The 14,590-nt window shown below is 43.3% G+C and overlaps 1 protein-coding gene across 1 annotated transcript in view; it reads left to right on the top strand.

Annotated features, from left to right (window-relative positions):
• Positions 1 to 14,590, top strand: part of Tmem132d (transmembrane protein 132D) — a 590,650-nt gene that overhangs the window by 413,828 nt on the left and 162,232 nt on the right. The window contains exon 4 of the mRNA XM_027413852.2: positions 4,803 to 4,986. Within this exon, the coding sequence (XP_027269653.2) occupies positions 4,803 to 4,986 (184 nt within the window). The remainder of the gene's footprint in view (positions 1 to 4,802; positions 4,987 to 14,590) is intronic.

Here is a 14,590-nt window from a genome sequence, read left to right as displayed (position 1 = left end):
ATTCCTGTTTGAATTACTGCCCCAACTTCTCTCAATGATAGACTTTGAAGTGTAAGCTAAATAAACCCTTTCCTCCCCAGGATGCTTTTGTTCAGAGTGTTTTATCGGGACAACAGAAAGGAGACTGGAAGACTTAGTAACTTGAGTTCTCAGCTATTAATATTGCTCCCACTCAAGGGTCGAATGTCTGTGTGGTGTTTGATCTCTCCAAATGCAACGTGTGATAATGCATTCACAGCTAATGCTCTAGTTTTCATGCCTCCACTTTGATTTACTGAAACATCACAGGACTGGGAGAGTTGGCAGAGGACCCTAAAGGCAAAGTTGATTTCAAAGTGTCTTGAAACAAATCCCTTTCTCTCTCTCTGTGTTGTGGCTCCCAGAGCATATTTGAAGGGTCTGTGACATAGCTTCAGTTGTCAACCTGACACACTAGGGAAGAAGAAACCTCATTTGAAGAATTGCCTCCAACATATTGGCACACGGGCAGGTGTATAGAGGCATTTAATCAATTTATGTTTGTCATATAAGGACTCAGCCCACTGTGGGTGGCACCATCCCTGGGATGGTGGTCCTTGGTTCTATAAGAAAGCAGGCTGAGCAAGACATAGGGAGCAAGCCAGTAAGCAGCACTCCTCCACAACCTCTGCTTCAGTTCCTGCCTCCAGAGTCCTGCCCTGATTTCCCTCTGTGATGGACTGTGTGACCTGTAAGCCAAATAAAACTTTTACTCGCCACATTGCCTTTAGACAGTGTTTTGTCTCAGCCATGGAAAAGCAAATGAGGATAGCTGGATTCTTGATAGTTCTTTCATTCCTGCTCTTTGGGATTTGATGTGTTGTATTGATAGAGCGCCCCTCTATTCATCTGCTCCTCCCATGAGATGTGTTCTCATAGGGAAACTGTCATCTTCCTGTGTCTATAGTATTCCTTCATGGGTGGTCTGCAGTGCTCCCTTGATGGTCATCAATTTGCCTGACTTCTGCTTGTCTTAAAATGTTCATATTTCTCCCTCAGTTTTACAAGGCATAGCAACTTTGGTTAAGGGTGATTTATTTTAGTGACTGAAATTTATTATTTATTCCATGCTTTCCTGGCTTTTATGGTTGCTGATAAGATATCCAGTGTTACTGTGATGTTTCTGCCTTTGTTATGTGAGATGTGATTTGTTCACAACAGTTTTTCAGTGTCTAACTTTGTGTTTTTTATTTTTTACTGTGATGTGTCATGGAGAGATTCTTTTCATCATATCTGTTTGGCTTTCAAATATCTCCTGTGTTTACATATCCATCTCTTTCTCAAAGTCTGGGGAACTCTCAGCTATAATTCCATCAATTTAATTATCTATGCCCTTTAGACTTTGTTCATGATCCTTTCTCTACCTCAGGGATTCTTACATTGGTCTCTTGAATGTTTCTAAGAATTCTTGTACAATTTTGTCATTTGTGTTGATTTTTCTTTCTTGTATATGTTTCTACACACTATCTCAGCCTTGTCCACTTGTCTTGAAACCCACTCCTCTGACCAGGCTTGTCTGTGTCCAATGCTTTCTATTGTCTTTTCTTTTAATTTTATTGATCAATTATTTCATATCCAGAATTTGTGATTCTATTCCAGGGTCTCGATCTCCACATTGACTTTTTCCTTTGTGTGTTCAAATCCTCACTCCAAGGTACCAAGCATTTCATCCCTTTGGTCTTGTCTGGGTCCTGAGTGAATCTACTTACCTCATTCAACTGCTCATTGGCGTCTTCTCATGGTCCTTAATTGGTTTTTAAAGTAAGACTCTGATATCTTTTTCTGGAATTTCAACTATTTCATTATCTTTGTTTTCTGGTATTGAGATGTCAGATTGTGAAATGTAATCCTGCATTGCTGGCTCCTGGCTTTTGTTCACTGCTTATGATTTACTCAGTTGTTAGGGATATGGTGTTCTTTTATTAGTTGTATTTTTTCTTTGTTTTATTTTAATTTACTTTTCCCAATTGTGGTGATTAAACCCAGAGCCTTACAATTCCTAGGCAAGGACTCTGCCACTGAACTCTGCCACTGTTTTCTTCTATGTGAGTCTTGTGATGGGTTGTCTTGTCTTGTGTGGATTTAGGTTGGAGGTGGAGCTGACACCAGTAGCACATAGAGTGGGTTGACAGTGGTCCCAGGAATAGTAACAGCATTGGAGGACACTTGTGACCTCCACCTGCATCCTCTAGAGTCTTCAGATACAGTATCACTGGGGTTCCTATTGCAAACAAAACAACTACAGAAAAAAAAACCCACAACTTGATTTATAGTATTTTTAGAACTAATGGCCTCAATATTTAAGTAGTAAAGTAAAAAAAGGAAGAGATAAGAGGGAAAGCAGAAGTATTTTAAAAATGAGAGGAGAGAGTGTGGTTAGATACACAATGAATGCCAGGAAGAATATTGTGTATTGGGTGTAGAGGAAAAAAGGGAAAACAATGCAGGCTTTTCCAGTGAGACAGATACAAATTAAAAAACAATGAATAACCAAAAGACAGTAGTGGACATTCTATGAACCTTACTTAAAAATCAGTTCAAATTAAAATAATAAGGGTTGGAGAGAGGGCTCAGTGGGTGAAGCTCTTGTTGCCAAGGCTTACAACCTGAGTCCTGGCCCCAAGGAGTATGTAGTGAAAGAACCTGCCCCTGAACTTCCATTGACTTCCACATGTGCCCCCCCCCCCTCTCTCTCTCTCTCTCTCTCACACACACACACACACACATACACACACACACAAATAAATGTAATTCAAAAATAATAATAAACAAAATAATTAAATTAAGCAATTAAAATCAAATGGATAATAAAATAACTATGCATGGGTATACATCTTTACTTCCAGTATTCAGACAGCAGTGGCAGGTGGATCTCTGAGTTTGATGCCATCCTAGTCTACATAGAGAGTTCCAGACTGTCCAAGGCTACACAGTGAGATCCCTCTATAAAGAAATATAACGGAAGATAGTGCACCCTTAATCAGAATCTCCTGCTAGGGAGATGTGCTTTCTCTGATGCTAACCGGGTGGGGCTGCTGGTGTCAGGCCTTCAAATGAAGTCAGAGACCACTTCCAGCCATAATTCCCTCTCTGATTTCCTCAGGTTGGAAATTACATCCCATCTCTGGTGCTTTGGGGTTGATCCAAGTAGTGCAGGGCTTTCTGTACCTGAGGCTTTAAGGATTGTGGAAGAGCCACTGTGTTTGCCCTTTCCAATCTATTAGATTAACTGTAGCACATCCCACCATATATTTCCCATGCTCCTGTAAGACTTCAGAGATGAGGGTGGGTGTTAAGGAGGTGGAGGGTGTTGAGAAAACCACCCTAACCATCTTCCTGTTGCTGTCACCTCTGTGTGTGCTGTTGACCATCTACAGCATCCATCAGGACTCTGCACTGAGTTCTACTTGCACTTCTACCAGCTCTGGGTTTTTCCTGTCCAGGAGGTAAGTGATGGAGATGGACTATGCACTTTGGATCTCCCTACTTTAGACTCCTCTAGCTATCTTCTGGTGCCCTGTCCACAGCCTACTGTGCTCTGCCCACTCCACCCTCACCACCCCAAATATTGAATTCAGATTCTGGCTTGAGTTTCCAGCATCCAAATGCCAGGCTCTAGTGATAGCTGGTACCCACTTCTTGAATACATCCTTTGAGAAGGATCTAACCCAGTAAGAGCATCTTGGTATGGAATGGGGTAGGGGTACCTTTTTCTGTCTTTCTTGTTTCTGTTCTCTGTGGATCTTTCTCTTTTTTCTGTTTTGGTGGCTTTTATCTTGGCTTTTGTTCATCCAGTCTCATGATCTCCAATCAGTCACCTTAACCTTGTGTGTTCACAGTGGCTCTTTCTGAGCTTCCAAGTGAGCGATTACATGTTTGGTGGTATCATCAACATGTTTCCATAAACTGGGTCCTCTGAAAAACACTGCTGATGATAACAGTAAATGTCAGTGTTCAAAGGCACTTCTGTGAAGATGTAAAACTTGGGTCACTGGATACATATCTGCTCACTAATGTTCCTCTAAGAGCCCCTCTCAGACAACCCCTCTGAGCTCTCACCTACCCCTCTTTCATCTTCCCCTCAAGAGAGGCTGACATGAAACCATTTTCTTTCTCACCTGTCACATAGAAGAGCAGACATTGTACTAGAAAGAAACTTTGAAGAGACAGAAGTAGCCAGTTAATGAAAGTAGCAAGGGTTGCTAAAATAGTTCTGGCCATCTAGCCTGGATCCATTTCCAGAGGTGTGCTTATGGGAACTAAGATGTCTAGAAGCTAGCATTTGTCACAACCACTCCTGTCTCCAGGTGATAGCTGATGACATCTCCATGTTTATCAGCAGTGGGCTGATCCCTGAGCCCACACTCTTGCCTGTCTTCTGTTTCTCTGCAATTCTGCATTACCATCAGTAGAACACAAGGCCATGCACCCTTAAAATTCTGTGCATCTGACAGAACGGGCTGTGACTTTGAGATAAGACCAATATAAACAGTGTAGATGTTTCTAGAAGTCAGGGAAAGAGCCATTCTTGGTGGGAAATGGGTCAGAGAGTGTTTAGAGAATGCAGCCACCAACCTGGGGATGCTAAATAGCTCAGAAGAAGAAGGATACCCTTAAATGATAATGTCAGAGCCCTGGAAAGAACTGGCAAGCATGCAGATGGTGGCTTGTCCTTAAATTGCTCAAGGCTTAGAACACACAAGCAGAGGTGCTGGTGAGAATCCACACTGATGCATCTACCTCGCAGTTGCTCACCTCTGTTTTCTTTCTTTCCTACTCCATAGTGTGGATGACGCCTCCTACGAAGTCATGCAGATCGACATTGAGATCGAAGGACCCAGTGACCCACCCTCCACACAGCTTGTCACGTGGCAGGTTGAATACCCAGGAGACATCACATCTGACTTGGGAGTGTCCAAGATCTATGTGAGCCAGAAGGACTTGATTGGGGTCATACCACTGGCAATGGTAAGAGAGCACCTGGGGAACTGGGAATGGGAAGGCTCCATGCTGCGATCCAAGCTTAGGAGTCAAGGATGCCAGTTAGCAAGGACCAAGATAGGGACCAAATGGGAGCTTGAAGCATGCTGCCAGTAGCCAACCATATATATTCTAACTAATATTCTTTAAATTCCATTAGTTAGTAGTTATGGGTCTATCTTTATATGAATATTATGAATGATGGGTTGAACATGCATGATATAATGTACATGACTTAAGAATTTCAGACATGTGCAACTGTACAGGGTGCTTGCTTTAATTGTGCATGTGCTCACACTGGGCTCCCTATTCAACAATATCACAGTGGCGTAGACACTGCCACATGGGACAAGTAGAACAGGTTTGGGGAGGTAATGGGGTATTCCTGCAAGAAGTACTTATATCCATGAGAAAAGAATAGGATTCCAGGAAGCACTAATGTTGGTTCTGAGGGTCTGGTGTCTCCCACTGGCATTAGCCACCTTCCTGGAAAGCAGGAAAACAACTCAATTCTGGTCTCCATTTACAAGTCATGTGTCTTAGTTTTCTGTTTATTGCCATGATAAATTCCAGGACCAAAGAAAACTTGGGGAAGAAAGGGCTTATTTTACTTACAGCTTACAGTCTGTCACCAAGGGAATTCAGGACAGGAACCCAAAGGCAGGAACCAAAACAAAGGCCAAACAAAAACCAAAACATGGAGGAATGTTTCTTACTCTCTTGCTCCTCATGGCTTGCTCAGCCTGCTTTCTTAGATCATCCAGGACCACCTACCCAGGCATGGCACTACCCTGGGATAGTGGTATAGACCTTCCTCCATCAATCATCAATCAAGAAAATGACCCTCAGACATATCCACCAGGCCAGTCTGATGGAGGCATTGTCTCAATTGAGATTCCCTTTTCTCAAAGACTCTAGCTTGCCTTAAGCTGACAAAAGACTAACCAGCATACCATGTAAGCATATATTACTTGGTCCTCAACTACTTTTCTTTTAGAGGGTAGACAAAAATCACAGCCAGTAGGTAGTTGTGAGAATGAAATAGTCACTGGACCTGTGGCTGGAACTTAGTGGTGAAATGCTTGCCTGGAATGTGCCAGGACAGGTTTCAATCCCCACCCCAACAAAGCTTAAGCTGAATGAATGAATGAATGAATGAATGAATGAATGAATGAATAAGTAACCCATGGGTCCTCACAAGAACTCCAGCCTCTTGCAGACATATAATAAATATTAGCTACTATTATGATTCTTCTGTTATTGACAACAAGATACAAAGGACACTACAGAAGTCTGTACATTCTCTAAGGAAAACACCTGTTCAGAGCCCTGTTCTTCATAGTCAAAAAGCCAGGCAGCAGGCAAGCATCACTGGTCCTTGGACTAGACTGACTTAATTAGATTTAAATACTTCGGGTTTGATGTGTTCCCAGCAGTCTCTCTGCGAGGTCACCTGTGAGCCCAAGAGAAAGTTCTGAGATCTGACTCCCCCTGTCTTGTATGTGGGGAATTTGGGGGTTCATGCTTGTGGGTTGATAAAGCAGTACTTCCCATGGAAGGGTGTTAGCATTATGAAATGGCCTTGCTTCTGCTAAATTGTATGCTCATTGAGGGATAGCTGGTAGAGAAACAGAGATCTGTAGACCAAGGTGAGATTTGAAGTTAGAGGCATGCATGCCGGGAGGGGGCTTGACAAGTTGGGGGTCTGATGCTGTGGGAAGCCACAGAATGGAGGATCAAAGGGAAATGCCTAGATTTATTTGTTTTTGTTTTTTTCGGGAGCATTCTGGCTACATGTATAGAAAAAATTGTAAGGCAAAGGGGAAACAGAAGGTTAGGGCCTGTGCTCTACAAAAGACCTTGTCATACTGGTCTGCTGGGCTTGGTGTCTGCTCTAGCTAGCTTTGTTCTGATTGTGTGCCCAGAATGGAGCATGTCTGGTGACTCAGTAGCTTGGATGTTGCATCTGGTAGCATACATATCATTATCCCTGTGACCCCAAATTAATAACAATCATATTGGGACTGGAGGGATGGCTCAGCCATTAAACTTGCATACCACTCCTGTGAAGAATTGGAGTTCAGTCCCCCAAACCCACAAGCATCTCAACAACCTTGAACTCTACAAAAACCATGTCCACCTTGTATCCAGCAGGCTGAGGCACCAGAGATGAATGTGATCTTTTACAGAGTAAAATAACACTTCCCAGCCATCTTCTAAGCCAAGAACTCAGATATGTGGCAAGGGAGACTGAGCAGCGTGAACTTCCTTCTCAGAAGCAGTCTGCCTGGGTAGGTGGACAAAACAGTGAAAGAAGGAAGGAATGCCCAAGGCTGCTTCTAACCCAGTGAGCTGTTCCAGTGGTGGGAAAGCAAACAGCCAAGCCATTCTGAGACACAAGCTCCTGATATGTTCTCAGACATTCATCTGCATTGAAATGCAGATGGAAAAAAGACAGCAATAAACCATGTGCCTAAAAATCCCTTCCAAACACTATAAAGATGTTTTTGATCCTATAATATATTATGGTTTGTGTTTGGATATAGAAATCTTTGCACGTATCTCCCATCGATCCCTTGAGGTAAACTTTTAGAAATAAATTTTAATTTAAGGGTTTGAGTCAGAGGATATGTAATTTGTAATACATTTTTGTAATGTCTGTAGAATTGCCTTTGGGAAGTTTTAACTAATTTACAATTCTTACCTGCTGTGTGTAAAGATACCCATTTCCCTGCAACTTTTCCAACAGAGAATATTAATTTTTTTCAAATAGACAATTTATTAAGCAAACATCTTATCTCAGTGTCTCCTTAATTTGCCCTACTTGGGTTACATTTTTATTTCATTATTAAATATTTGTCCTTTGCCCATTTTATTGTCCTACTGGGAATTCAACTTTTTTTTTTCTAAAGCTAAAAAGTTGTACAAAGGGGAAGGGGAATCACATTTTAAGTGTAGGGCTTGCTGTCATTAGCTATTCCTACATTCTTGTGTAACAGAACTGAACCTCTAGGCTCACTAAGTCTAAATCTACTTTCTCCTATGTATTAGTGATATCCATTTTTTTTTTGTTGACATGTCACATAAATTCTTACCAATTTGCTGTTTGCCTCCTAATTTCACACATTGAGGGGTGCAGAGGATTTTGCACCACACACACACACACACACACACACACACATCAGGTCCTCCGGCAGTAAAGGATGTGGGAAGGGCAGATCCAGCCAGTCATTTCCCAGGGCTGAGTGGGATGGTGAGTGTCGACGACCCAGATCCCCCTCCTAGTCCCGGAGAGAACCACACACTGAGTCCAGAGACTTGCCGAAACACAGTCTTGTTTCATTGCATCAGGCATGCTCTTAAATAGAGTTGAGAAAGTGGGTGGGGACTTCAGGAAGGGGTGAGGTGTAAGGGCCAATAATATTTTATCATGTTAGCACTAGCTGGGCAAAGGCAGTTTTGCTGAGACAGGTTGCCAAACTCTAGCCAGGCTCAGGAAGTTCCACTAGGCCTTGTGTCTGGGCCTATTATATATATCCTGGGAAGGAACCCAACACCTTGCTTTTGCTGAGCAAGTGCTGGGTGTCTGAGCCATGCCCACAGTCCCTCACTGGGGGATTCTAGGCAGATGATCTACCACTGAGTCATACCCCAGCCCCTCACTGGGAATTCCAGGCAGGTGCTCTACTGCCAAGCTATGCCCCTAGCCCTTGTTTAATTTTTAATGTGGTCAAATCTATCGATCTTTTTCATAATTAAAATCTCTCATCTTCTCCTAATGAATTCTAAGAGGAAAATGCACACCTGCTTTATTTGTTCTTACAAAGCCTGGAATAATACAACGCCCAACACAGCACATCCAAATGAGCAAAAGGAACACCAAAATGGTGCTGAAGGCAGGTGCCACTGTGACAGCAGGAAAGGCAAAGGTCAGGCCCCTGCTTCTCAGTGGCTCTGTAATTGCACCTCCAGGAAATCTTTAAACTGAGACAAAGTCTCCTCCATGTCCAGGGTATTGAAAGCTTCTGTACTCTCTTAATCTTATCATGCATTTCTATGAGTTTAATTTTTGCTATTCAAGAACTCACGCTTGGCTGCATTGAAGGTGAAGTGTGTTCCTCCCTCCTCAGGGAGGGAAATTCTTAGAGAAAAGCTCATTAAGCATGCATCTTTCTGTTCAGTGCATGGTGACCACACAGCAGGGTATGGTATGAGGCATATTGTTTGCATTCTCAGAAGAGCTGGGAGACTCCTTCATGGCACATGGCTTCAGGATGGTGGCTACTTCTTATAGTTACCTCCTGAACTTGGGGTACAACTAATTCTGAGCTTATTCCAAGCTTCAGAGACAGCGACTCTGAACTTCAGCCTGAACTTCTGAGCTGGGGATGCAATGCCAGTGAGTCCTTAAAAACTTACTAGTAAGTGCTCTTTATAATCCAATGAACCCTTATTTCCACTCCTTTGGGGAAGCGGCTGTTTTGAGTGCTGTCATTGTGGGTGTTGCTGTCAGCTCAACACATGGATGAGGGGCTTAGTCAACTCTTTTCTGGGATTGGAAAAAAAGAAAACCAAGTATCCCCCATCAATTCCCTAACCAGGTTCTAGTTTTGCTTCTGTCTCAGCTTCACCTCTGAAGTTTTAATACTGATTATTATTGATCTGGGGCTTGAGATGAAACTCAACCCAGAGATAACAGTTGGGACAGATAGTGTGGAAGTGATGTCTCATGGTAGTTGCATTGATGGTGCAGAGGATTTTACACACACATACACACACACACACACACACACACACACACACACACACACACACACACAGGTACAGTAACCACAGAGGCCAGAAGGTCCCCTGGAACTGGAGTTATGGATGTTTGTGAGCCTCCAAGTGGGTGCTGGAAATCAAACCAAACTCCTCTGGAAGAGCAGCCATTGCTCTTAACTGCTGAGCCATCTCTCCAGCCTCCCAATTTCCTCCTGTGGCTGATTCTTAGATTATGAGAAAGTCACCATCTTCTCTAACACTTATGTGTCCTTAAACCCTCTCAGAAATTCCCTTCTGTGGAGCAAGCAGACAAACCTCCTCAGCTTTCAGGACTTGTACTTTTACTTGTACTTTTCATAAACTTCTCAGAAGACGCATTTCAAAAATTCACTCTCTCTCTAGTACATTTCTATACTTAAGTGAAGCAGACATTACATGGACTGACCCTCTCTTTACCATCAGGAACCTGCCAAGTACATCCACCTTGCTATGTCTCTCTCCCCAGGACTCCCATGACCCTCAGCCCAGGGTCTTCTCTTATTTATACACCCAACAGAAAGCACAGCATCCACCCACATAGATACCCAAAAGATGTGTATAAAACAAGTCCCACTGCCCATTGCACAATACACCTGTGGACAGTCTGTAGCCAGAACTCAGTCATCAACTCTCAGGAGTTCTGAAATTAGTGCAGGTAGCACGCCATAGCCACCACCTGCTGAGATCAGGACTTTGGAAGGAGCCCTAGATTATAGAAGGAAGCTTTCTTTCCTGACTCCAGTAATGAGAATTCCTTTTATTCTGGGCATAAAAGTGGATTCCAGGCTCTTTCTGTTTGACTTTCTGTGGTTTTCTTTTCCCATGTCGGCCTGTTAATTAACACGCCAGCGCCTCTCCGTTGTTTTACTCAGACTTTTTGAAAATCCAGTCACAATGCAGAGCACACCACCACTTTCATTTTCATACTTCTGCAACCAAGTGCAAATTAAGATGCTGCCTTGGTCCTTGAGGAAACTCACTGCTCTGAGGCGCCTTATTTCTTTTTATGTTTGTTGAGTGGCTGCTGTCCCCTACACAGGCCTGGATAATTAGAGGCAGCACTTAACTTCTACTTGGGTACCAGGTGAGGCCTTCTGTTTTCCAGTACATACTTCAACCCAAGTGATTTCCATCACGGCTCAGAGCTGTGGGTGCTGCTCTTGCCCACATTTCCCAACTGGAAGGGCATGCACAGATCCTGCAACCTACCCTCAATATACACAATTAAGAGGCAGAGCCAAGTCAGCTCCTATAGATGGAGCCCAGAGTCCAGGCTCACGACCATCCCACAGTGCTTCCCCTATAGTGAGAACAGAGGGGAGGGTGCAAGGAAAGGGGTGTTGATTAGTGCAAGGAGGGTGATCATCAGTGCAAGAGAAAGGTGTTGACTGGTTTGGGAATATCCATCAGTGCAAGACGATGTTGGTTGGTGTACAAAGGGTACAAGGAGAGATGTTGACAGGTGAAAGGGGCAAGTGTTGAGTTGTGCAAAAGGTGTTGGTCAGTGCAATGGGGGTGTTGGCCAGCACAAGAGGAAGGTATTCATAGGCGCAAGGGTGGGTGTTGATCAGTGCAAGGAGGTAGTGATTTGTACAAGGGGAGATGTTGATCTGTACAAGGGGAAGGTGTCAATTAGTTCAAGAGGGTATTGATAAGCACACTTCAAGGTGATCTTGGGAAATGCAAATTCAGGGAAGCTCGTATGCCATAAGAGACGGAGAAATTATGCTGAATTTGGAGAGGCCCTTTGAAAATGAATTCTTTGTTATGCACAGAGCCACTGCTTTCTCTTCACAGCCCCCTGCGCTGCCTCTGGTGCTCCTTCCTTAATGAACTGTCCTCTCCAGAGGTGACTGACTAACAGGAAGGTGGTTGCTGAGCCACAGTGCCTTTGTGGGTACACGATACTAAATGAACACAGGAGGGCTATTGCTATTACTGACAGCGGCTGTGCAGTTAGTACAGCCCCAGCTGTTGTATAACCAGTTGGTCTCCACGAACAACTGCTCATGATGTGATTCATTTTGTCGACACCACAATAGCACGCACTGCTCAGGGAACATCTACAGAGTCCCCACTGAGTGCCAGGCACTGATGTTGGCCTTAAAGATATAGCAGAGCACATGTTCCACTCAGCAAAAGTAGGTGGCAAATAAGTCAAGAATAATTGAACAAGATGATTTCAAAACCAAGGCAATGTGTGCTGCAGAGGAAATACAGCAATGCACTATGAAGGAGAAGGACCAAGTGAGGTGGGCACCTGTGCAGGTGATACCTGCATGAAGACATGAGAAGAGCTAGGAGCCTGCAAAGAAGAAAAAGTAGATACCATGTCCCAACAAAGGCCAGTTGGTATGTTTGGAATAGCATAAATCTTACTTATCTGAGTCGAGAATTGGGAAGCCAGTACCAGAAATTGAAGTCACAGCTAGAAAGAGATGAATAACATATGTCCTTACCAGCTTTGGTTCATGGAGTGGGGTTTCTGGTTGTGAATTCTTGAATATGATCTGACTCACTATTTGTATATGTCTATGTAAAAGTGTGTGTGTGTGTGTGTGTGTGTGTGTGTGTGTGTGTGTGTGTGTGTGTGTTGCAGGGTTGTGAGTGTTTAGGTGTACACCAGTGTCATCCTTTATAGTGGGAAATTACCAATACAGAGTCAGGTAGAAATACAAGGGTATTTAATAGGGAAAAGCCTTACTTACAGAGCGACCTAGCCAGCTGGAGTGGCAGCAGCCTGTACAGCAAGAAGCAAAGAGAAACCAAAAGAGCAAACGCAGTCACACTACGTCACTCTGACCACGCCATCACAAGCGTGGTCAGGCACACCTGTAGCCAGCCCCTAAGTAGGCATGGCTACAGCTTCCCCTACAATCCTTTGTCACTTTCCACTTGCATGTTTTGAGACAGTCTCATACTGAGCTACAATCTCACTGTTTCCTCTAGGCTGAATGGCTAGAGAGCTCTAGGTTCAATGTTGAAGTTACAAGACCCACAGCTATGACTGGCCTTTTATGTGGGCACTTGGGAAACAAACTTAGGTCCTCTTGTATACTCAGTAAGCACGCTAGCCATATCCTAGACCTCAGTGATCTATTTTTAAAGTATCACTCTGAAGGCCAGGATGGGAATATATTTTTGCAAGGAGAAGCCAGTGGTTGAAATAGAAAGACAACTTCATCCATAAAAGGATGACAGAGTTCATACAAGGATGATTGTGGTGATATTGAAGTCGAATGGAATTTCTCAGGATGTTTCCTGTGTAGGGCCATTGAGACTTGCTTAGAGAATGGACAAGATGTGTGTCTGAAGAAAATATCAAACATGAGTCTGGACCGAATAGTAAAACATAATAGACTTTTTTGATATAATAATAATAATGTTCTAAAACCTAAGCCATCCAATATGGCAGCCACAGCAAAGTCTTGTGACATCAAGGACTGAATGCTCAAAGAGTGGATTTGAACAATGAACTCTTAAAGATTAATGTCAGTATGAATAGCTGTGTCAGGCATGACCAGATTAGACAGGGAATCTCTGAAGTTTTAGAAAGGGGCTACAGAAGGTGAGACCATGCTATGCAGAGACAGTAGCTTATTCCTTCTCCACTGTGATCCCACTGTTGGTCTTCCCGCCCTGTACCACACCCTGGCATCTTTCTTTTATGATTTGCACAAGTAGGCTTGCTGCCCACTAATGTCTCAGCAGACAGAAGGTCTTGGTAGGTGTGACAGTTTGCTTTCTGTTTAGGTGATAAACACCATGACAGAAAATAATGTTGGAAGGAAAAGATCCATTCATGACTGGCTTATATATCCCAGTCATGGCCCATCAGTGAGGGAAGTCAAGGCAGGAGCTAAAGCAGAGACCATGGAGAAACACTGACTGTTGGCTTACTTCCCATGGTTTTCTCAGTTTAGTTTCTTAGAACATTGCTCCACATTGGCACCACCCACAATGGGCTGGACCATTTCACATCCATCATCAGTCAAGAAAATGCCCCCAATAGACTTGTCCACGGGCCAGTCTGGAGGAGGCATTTTCTCAGTTGAGGTTCCTTCTTCCCAGATGACCCTAACTTGTGTCAAGTTGACAGAAACCAGCCAGCACAGTATGGGAGCAGAGAGACATTTTATGCTGGTGAGCACCATTTATCGTAATGGCTGTGAGCTCTGTCAAAACTGTCAGCTACTGCCAACCAACTCTATAAATTAAGTACAAGCAAAAACATTAGCCATAGTGTCTGTGACTCCCACATAAGCACCTGGTCATCTCCTCAATTCACATCGCATCACAGTGCAGGGATCTAAAGAAATGATTTCTGCTCCTAATGTGTGCATTCAGATAGGTACAATTCTCCTATAAATTATTTGCTTTACAATTCAGTTAAAATCATATTGATTTTTAAGTATGTGCATCGGTGGATTGTGGTGTAGCTCTTAATGTGGCTCTTATTTCATAGTAATTAAGTAAGTCCTGTTTCATTTCTTGCATAAATATTTATGGGGGAGGGTGGAGAGATGGCTCCACAGTTAAAATCACTTGCTACTCTTGAAGAGGGACCTGAGTCTAGTATTCAGCATCCGTATCAGGTGGCTTACAATCATCTATAACTTCAGCTCCAGAGAATCCAACACTTCTGGCCTCTGTGAGTACCTGCACTTATGTACACATTCTGACACAAAATACATGCATACTCCTGAATAAAAATGAAACTAAAATATTAAGAAAATGCTCTGTAAAAGAAGTTTTAGCTCAAATAGGGTTGTCACAGTAGGGTTGGTAT

This window comes from Cricetulus griseus, chromosome 4, assembly GCF_003668045.3.
Source record: "Cricetulus griseus strain 17A/GY chromosome 4, alternate assembly CriGri-PICRH-1.0, whole genome shotgun sequence".
In the NCBI taxonomy this organism is placed as follows: Eukaryota; Metazoa; Chordata; class Mammalia; order Rodentia; family Cricetidae; genus Cricetulus; species Cricetulus griseus.
Note: the sequence above shows the minus strand (reverse complement) of the source record. Positions and strands in the feature narration are given on the sequence as shown.